At 42.4% G+C, this 8,443-nt stretch overlaps 1 protein-coding gene across 1 annotated transcript; it reads left to right on the top strand.

Annotated features, from left to right (window-relative positions):
• The first annotated feature begins 1,394 nt into the window (after positions 1 to 1,394).
• LOC145934190 (uncharacterized) lies at positions 1,395 to 5,180 on the top strand. Its single transcript, XM_083034563.1, has 3 exons — positions 1,395 to 2,604; positions 2,994 to 3,939; positions 4,922 to 5,180. Exons 1-3 carry the CDS (start codon positions 1,395 to 1,397, stop codon positions 5,178 to 5,180), a joined length of 2,415 nt encoding a protein of 804 aa, XP_082890689.1.
• Positions 5,181 to 8,443: the final 3,263 nt, after the last annotated feature.

Here is an 8,443-nt window from a genome sequence, read left to right as displayed (position 1 = left end):
AAGCAGTGGTATCAACGCAGAGTACTCCTCTCTCTCTCTCCCTCTCTCTCTCCCTCTCTCTCTCTCTCCCTCTCTCTCTCCCTCTCTCTCTCTCCCTCTCTCTCTCTCTCCCTCTCTCTCTCTCTCCTCTCTCTCTCTCTCCCTCTCTCTCTCTCTCCCTCTCTCTCTCCCTCTCTCTCTCCCTCTCTCTCTCTCCTCTCCCTCTCTCCTCTCCCTCTCTCTCTCCCTCTCTCCCTCTCCCTCTCCCTCTCCCTCTCCCTCTCTCCCTCTCCCTCTCCCTCTCCCTCTCCCTCTCCCTCTCCCTCTCCCTCTCCCTCTCCCTCTCCCTCTCTCTCTCTCTCTCTCTCTCCTCTCTCTCTCTCCTCTCTCTCTCTCTCTCTCTCTCTCTCTCTCTCTCTCTCTCTCTCTCTGATGGGCGTGTATGCTGTGCGGGCACTTCATCTAAGAGCACGACATATGCGTTGGCTCTTCAGGATCGAAGGTCCGTGTATCGGGCGGTCCAACGATTGAGTTAACCGACACCACAAGTTTTCTTGTACTGCCTGAGAAGAACAGGGAAAATGAACTTGGATCATCTAGTAAGACCAAGGAGGCCTTGTATAAAGTGCTGAAGCCTGCTGAGTGCGGTCTTAAGGTGAAGAGGCTTACGTATGCGAGGGATAATGGCGTCAGAGTTGAGGCTTTTTCTCCTGATATTGAGAGAATCAAGGCACATTCTGGACTCGCGGGAGCGGGACTTAAGGTATGTGAGAACGTGAAACTCAATCCAAGATTAATTGTGCATGGAGTACCTGCGGAAATGTCGCCTGACAAGATGAGGGATGAACTCGTAGCGCAGAACTTGAAGGATGAGGCTGCAAGGGACCTGAAGGTTGTTTATATCTTTAAGCCCAGACAAAACAGAAGCACCACTAACTGCATTATTGAGGTGTCACCTGAGGTGCGTAGGACCTTGCAGGGATGTGGAAGGATATACCTGCGCTTCTCTGCCTGCTCTTTTGCCGACTACGTAAGGATCATACAATGTTTTAGATGCCTCAAGGTTGGACATATAGCCAAAGATTGCAAGGGTAGGCCTTCGTGTGGTCACTGTGCGGGACCTCACGATATGAAGGATTGCGAGAATAAGGAACAGCTGCCCAGATGCTACAACTGTGAACATCAACATGGATCGGGCAATAATAATAATAACCTCACGCATGCGGCCTTGGATGCTGCTAAGTGTCCGTTTCTGGGAAGAAAAATCAAGGATAAGATTTCTAACATCAATTATGACTAACTTAAATAGTGACCATGAGGATCTGAACATCTGCCACGTTAACTGCCAATCTCTATACGCTCACTTCGATGAATTCCGGTTATTCTTCTGCAAAGCTGATTTCCACATCATCTGCATGTCCGAGACGTGGCTACGACCTGAAATCTCGGACGATATGGTCAAGCTTCCTGGTTACTCCCTCTTCAGGCGGGATAGATTGGGTAGGCATGGCGGGGATGTGGCTTTCTATTTGGCGGACTGTCTCTGTGCATCCATTCTCAGCGTCTCAGCTGGGGTTCTCGCTCCGAGACATGAGTTTATCATAGCTGAGGTCATGTTCAAGGACTTATCTAAGCTCTTGCTGGCGGTAGTTTACCGGCCCCCGAAGGCGGGGTATCTGGAGGAATTTTTTAGGGTGTTCTTGGATCATCAGGTAAATTATAGATACTCTGTCATCTTAGGTGATTTCAATGCTGATATGAATTTGAGCACTTTTGATAGTCAGCAGTTAATCACCTTCATCTCTGCGTCGAATCTGCACCTAGTTCCGTACACGTCCACTCACCACCTTAGAGATTCTAGCACGCTTCTGGACCTATGCATCGTTGATGATGCTGAGAAACTGAAGGAGTTTGGACAAAGGGCAGTGGCGTTTCTGTCAGCGCATGTCATATTCGTGAGCTATGCGATCAAGCTCCAACGTCGACATGGGAGACAAGTTATCTGTAGGGATTGGAGCAACCTTGATGCTGACGCTTTCAACTCCGATGTGGGTGATATTGACTGGACTGATCTGTTAACTTCAAACAGCATGAATGATAAGATTGATATCTTCAATGAAAGATTATTGCAAGTCTTCGACTCACATGTACCTCTAAGAAAAAAATATTTCAAAAATTTGCCTGCTCCGTGGCTCACGGACAATATACGCTTGGCAATGCGTGAAAGAGATAAGGTTAGGAGAGTTTGGCGAAGAAGGAAATGCAATGAGAACTACAACCGATATAAGACCCTGCGCAACAGCGTGCAAAATCTCGTACGTGCTGCGAAGAGTGCGTACTACGTTGAGGCCTTCAACCGTGCTGGCAACTCGGAAGAGGTATGGAGTAGATTGAGACACCTGGGGCTGATAAAACCTAAGGTGTCTGGCGCTCGTCTCATGCATCCGATAGATGAGCTTAATAAATTCTTCAGTAATAATGAAGAGCATTGTTGTGAGGATGTCACCCTTGAGGATTTGCTGAAGGGGACCTTTGATGATGATGATCTTCACTGGAACTATGTGATGCCGCTGACGATTAGGAGATTGATCGCCAGGACCAAATCTAACGCCGTAGGAATGGATGGTATCTCTATAAGACTTTTAAAGCTCACAACTAATTACTTGATGCCAATCCTGGAACATCTTTTTAATTTTTCGTTTGCAAATGGTGTCTTCCCTGAGCAATATAAGTCGGCACTTGTTTGTCCGATACCGAAAATAAAGCATCCTACCTCGGTGCAACACTATCGACCTATCTCGATTCTCCCTGCCCTCTCAAAGGTGCTGGAAGGTGTTGCTTGTGGTCAAATACAAAGATATCTAGAAGATCATGATTTTTATGATCCGTGTCAGTCGGCGGTTCCCGGGGGAATCACTCAACGCAGACTTGCTTAATACGTGTGTTGGATGAGGTCAGACATGCGGCTGATCGGAGAATGATCACTATCTCTGTATTTTTTGATTTCTCGAAAGCCTTTGATAGGGTGGATCACATTCTCCTCATAAAAAAGCTGAAGAGGTTGAATTTTTCTGATAGTGTCTTGAGGTGGTTGCACTCCTACTTGGTGGGGCGAAGTCAGGTAGTTAAGGATTCGGTTGAGGGCACTATCTCCTCTCTGTCTCAGGTGAGCTCCGGGGTGCCTCAGGGCTCGATCTTGGGTTCACTTTTATTCACACTCTATCTGTCAGATTTTAAACAGGTACCTCAGCATTGCAAATACAACCTGTATGCAGACGACCTTCAAATCTATATGCACTGTGAGCCTCGGAACTTAACAGACGCCATACGTAAGGTAAATGAAGACATCGCAGCGGTACTGATCTGGGCGATGGCCAGCAGGATCACTTTGAATGCAAATAAAACACAGGCCATTATTATGGGCACCCAGAGGTTTATCAAGGCCATTGAGCTGACCGCCATACCTTGCATAAAGGTAGATGGCATGGAGATTGACTATTCTACATCTGTCAAATACCTTGGAGTGACCATCACGAATACCTTGTCATGGGATAAACAGATTACCAACATTACAAAGAAAATCAACACTGTGTTATATCAGCTAAAACTCTGCAGGCAGCTCTTCCCGGAGGCCCTCAAAACAAAGCTTGTGCTTTCTCTTGTGTTCCCACACATCGACTACTGTTGTGCAGCATATACGGACATGACGGCTGAGCAAAATCTTAAACTGCACAGAGCTATAAATGCTTGCATAAGATTTATCTTTAATGTTAGGCGAGATGAGCATATAACACCATACTACGTCAGACTTCGCTGGCTCAAGGTTGATTCTCGTAGGCTCCATTTCGTGGGGTGTCTACTGTTTAGGATCCTTCTGAGTAAGCAACCGTGCTTGCTCTATCGCAATTTCGAGCGTAGGGTTCCTAGGACTGACAGGGCTACTAGGGCATCCGGTGAGACGTTAGTTCTGCAGCATTGTAGAACTGAGCTATTTAGGAGATCTTTTTGGCTTACATCAGTCAGATTGTGGAATGACCTTCCACTTCACATTCGAAATGTGGACACAATATCAGAATTTAAGCGAAGGTTCTATGCACACTTATTAGAATGTCAATAACTTTCTGTTTTGAAACATCTCTCTCTGGCATACCTCTATCTATATCAATGTTCATTGCATATACAATGTACATTTAAATTATGTAGTATCGGTGAAGTACTATATCTTGTTTTTATTATCTGTCACACACATGCGTGCGAGCACACACACACACAAACTCACACTTACATGCACACACTCATTTATTCGTACACTTAATCATTTGTAACACAACATGTTAAACTGCTGGAATGTAAATATCTATGTATTGTTGCTATCTTGCGCTTGAGGGGAGCCCCTCCCAGAGTGCTCAATAAATGAAGCTTTCTCTCTCTCTCTCTCTCTCTCTCTCTGTCTCGATCTCTCGATCTCTCTGTCGAGCGTCATACCCCGTCATCTCGCTAAAAGAATGCCGCACGCAGATTCGTGTACATTTCTGTAAATGTAAATTTGCTAGTATAGATGTGAATGGATCTATATACGTGTAATATAAATGTATATATATATCATGGTTGATTGTCTTGTTTCGATACATATGTGTGTGTGTATAATTAGACACTGGGAAGATACAAGATAAAAGCGTTAAAACCGATGCGTCTAGAATATATATATATATATATAAAAACCGCGTAACTAGGAATGTATAATATTATTGAAAAAAAATGCGTGTGGAAAGAAATTGTAAGATCGAGGACAAGGTACGACCCCACTACTCGCAACCCAACGAGGGTAATGAAATTGATCAAAATTTATCGCTCAGCGTGATTATCTCTCTTGTTAATAATTTAATGAAATAAAAGGCGGATAAACGTTCGTTAAACACTGTGTATTGATTATCTCAATCAGGCGAGAATCGGCCCAATTGTCATTTACAAGACAAGATGCCTCATCCGGACCATCTAGATCAAGCGCGAGCTCGTGCGGCCATACGGAAAAATCGGAACCAGGACAAGACAATAACGACGACGCAAAAACGACGACGACGACGACGACGACGATAGATACGGATGCAACTAGACGGGAGGGGGACACGCGGTCGGGAACTCGTCGAACAAGGAGCAAAACTGGGGCGTCGTACCTGGGGGGATTCGACGTGGACGTGTAATATATTCAAAAGTTGTCGCATCTCTAATATATATATAGATACACTGAGCGCACCCACATGTATGCGTAGAGGAATCTTGGATTTTAAATTATGTTGCAATTATTATATCGACATTGGTGAAATAAATTGTTGTAGGAGATGGAAAAGTAGACAAATTTGCCGTAAAACTGGCACAGAAAACGTTATCTAGTTGGAACATGGTGCGCGTTCGAAAGAAACCTGAAGAAACGCTCTTGATACTAGAGAGGTATATATTAAGACACGTGTTTAAGGATTGGGGATCATGTGTAATCTAGAAGATGTATTATTCAAGTAAATTTTTTTTAAATAGAATATTAACGGTCAATGTTGCCCGTTTTCATTCGTTAAATTAAAATACCGGGTGTGAAAGACGGAAATGCACACACTGGACTCGCGCGAGCTCTCCCTCGATACGTGTCCAACGGGAGGGGGGTTCGGGGGGGCTTGGCCCCCCGATGGGGGCTGGGGGCGAAGCCCCCCAGTCGACCGTTGGACGAGTCTCTTGGGCGCGAGGCGGGGATGGGGGTGCCGCCTTTGACGGCGAAGCTACTCGACAGTTGGACGAGGCGATACATGGTTGTCTAGTAGAGATCCATAACCAGATGTAATGGATGTCTCAAGAGGAGGTGAAGAATAAATACACGATGGACATGTACTGGACATTAGCATTAGAGGTCTTTGTTCCGTGTGGGATCCAACACGCGACAGATATATCAAACGTGTTGCGTGTTGGAGCGTTAGATTCAAATATGGTTACCAAGCCACATGTCAAGCGCGTGTATGGTAAAAGAATGACCCGATTGGAATGATCATTTTCATTCGGTACAATGGTTGTTACAGGGACATGAATAGGAAACGTTAGAACAAGAGACAAGTTCGTACAGGTTAAATCCAGGTGCATTCATATTAAATTAAATGTCTCTAGTCGAGTGTAAGAGAGAAAAAATTTTTTCTCAAGTCGTACCGCGACTAGATCTCAGAATAAACTTGGATGTGTGTGTGTGTGTAGATTAATAAATTCATGCATGTAGACGATCATTGCGATTCTTGTCTCGATACAAGAACAGGGACTAGGGGCAAGTCATGGCGCGATAAAAGCAAATAAAAGGGGCGGACGCGCGCGCGTCTAGAATATATATCATGTCTAGTATAGCTAGCAATTAAAAAAAAAAAAAAAAAAAAAAGAGTACGGAAAGAGAGGACCGATGTTAGGCGGATGAAGAATTGGCAATGAATGCGATGGATGATTGGCGGACCGCACAGGTAGCTGCGAGGGTGGCCGCGTGTGAGAAATGGGAGAAAGGACGATCCAAGGTGAGAGAGAGAGAGAGAGAGAGAGAGAGAGAGAGAGAGAGAGAGAGAGAGAGATTGAGAGATTGATTGATTGATTGATTGATTGATTGATATTTATTAGCTTTCTCAGCTATTTGTAAAATACAAGTCTAATTTACATTAATTTATATTAATTACAATATACTCCTTTAACTCTCGCTTAAACGCTTCCAGTTCTTCGATTCGTCTTATTTCAGCTGGTAAGGCATTGTACATTTTCACTCCCTCATAAAACATACTCTTCTGTGCACTCGTTGTCCTACGAAATTGTACCACAATGTCCCCAGCTTGCCGTGTCTGTCTTTCATTCTCTTTTCCCACTATTGTTAATTTATTTCTTAATTGATCCGGTAACATATTCTTTAAAATCTTAAAGATAAATATACACACATTATAATTCAGCCTCTGTCTTATGGACATAAACTGCAGCGCTTGCAGCATACTCTCCACTTTGGTATATCTATCACATTGCAATATGACCCTCATGGCCCGGTTTTGCGCTTTTTGCAATTCATTCAGTTGTGTTTCTCCCATATCAATTAACAGCGTCGCACAATACTCAAAGTGAGGCGCTATGATTGACTTATATGTAATACATCTAGTGTATGCCGATATGTAGTTACCTATTCTATTTAAAAAACTCACTTTTTTCCCTATTTTCTTTAGCATATAATCACAGTGGTCCTTAAATCTTAACCTATCGTCAATAATTATGCCTAGATATTTCATTCTTTCCACACGCTCTATCTCCGTTCCATCCAAACATTTCAGTGTAATGTTACCTCTCAGTTCTTTTCGTACACTTCGAACTATCATATATTTCGTTTTCCCTGCGTTCATTTTTAACTTATTTGTATTCATCCATTTTTCCACTGTAACAAATGCCATATTCATTTTTCTTTCTAATTCCGCACTACTCCCTCCAGTCACATACACTAGCGTATCGTCTGCAAACATTTTTATACTACATCCCTCCGGACAGACTTTAATTATATCGTTTACATATATTATAAATAACAAAGGTCCTAATACAGATCCCTGTGGTACTCCATATTCTGTGGCCAATAATGTAGACCATTCATTGTTAAATCGTACCTGCTGTGTTCTATTCTTTAAATACGATCTTAACCATTCTAAAGCTGTTCCTCTAATTCCGTATTGATATAATTTCTCTAACAGTCTTTCTCTATCTATCGTTTCAAATGCTCGCTTGAGATCCATGAAAATTACCCCCACCATTTTTGCCTCACTAACTACCAGTTTCCATTCGTCAATGACTGTTTGAATCGCTGTTTCACACGAATACTGTTTTCTAAAACCTGACTGATGTTCTGTTATAATACAGTTATCTTCTAAATACGCCTCAATTTGCTTTTTAACTACTAATTCTAATACTTTCTCGAATATTGGTAACATATTAATAGGCCTAAATTCACTTGCTTTTCTGGCTTTTTCTATTTTTGGAATCGGTATTATCGTAGACGTTTTCCAACCTTCTGGACAGCAACCTTCCCTCAAAGAGTTATTTATTATATCAATAAATTCCTCTTTTATTACATAAAATACTGCTTTAAGTATATCTAGTTAATCCCTCCTCCGTGCCTTTCTTTTTTGGTAGTTCCATAACAATTTTTTGTAAATGCTCTATTCTAATCATCTCAAAATTTTCCATTATTCCCTCGCTTTCAATAACAAAAATAATTCTTTTACCTGGACTTCCTAACTTATCTCTACTTATAGATTTTACTATGTTCTCAATACTCTGTATATAATATAAATTAAATTTATTAGCTATATTGCACCCTTCAGTATTATCTAATATTTCAAAATCTATATTCTCTATTTTTTTTGTACCCGTTGGTTCGCCCCTTATTATTTCTTTTAAGGTTTTCCACATAGATGTCGGATTT

The sequence above is a fragment of the Prenolepis imparis genome, unplaced genomic scaffold (genome assembly GCF_030444845.1).
Source record: "Prenolepis imparis isolate NDT839.2.m4 unplaced genomic scaffold, iyPreImpa1.0 SCAF_3, whole genome shotgun sequence".
NCBI lineage: Eukaryota > Metazoa > Arthropoda > Insecta > Hymenoptera > Formicidae > Prenolepis > Prenolepis imparis.
Note: the sequence above shows the minus strand (reverse complement) of the source record. Positions and strands in the feature narration are given on the sequence as shown.

Excerpts from the sequence above, each read along its gene's own strand:
- LOC145934190 (XM_083034563.1), top strand. The coding sequence starts at position 1,395 with ATGTCCGAGACGTGGCTACGACCTGAAATCTCGGACGATATGGTCAAG. Across the intron at positions 2,605-2,993 it reads TAACGCCGTAGGAATGGATG|CCTTTGATAGGGTGGATCAC; the intron begins GTATCTCTATAA and ends ATTTCTCGAAAG. Across the intron at positions 3,940-4,921 it reads ACTAGGGCATCCGGTGAGAC|GCGAGAATCGGCCCAATTGT; the intron begins GTTAGTTCTGCA and ends TATCTCAATCAG.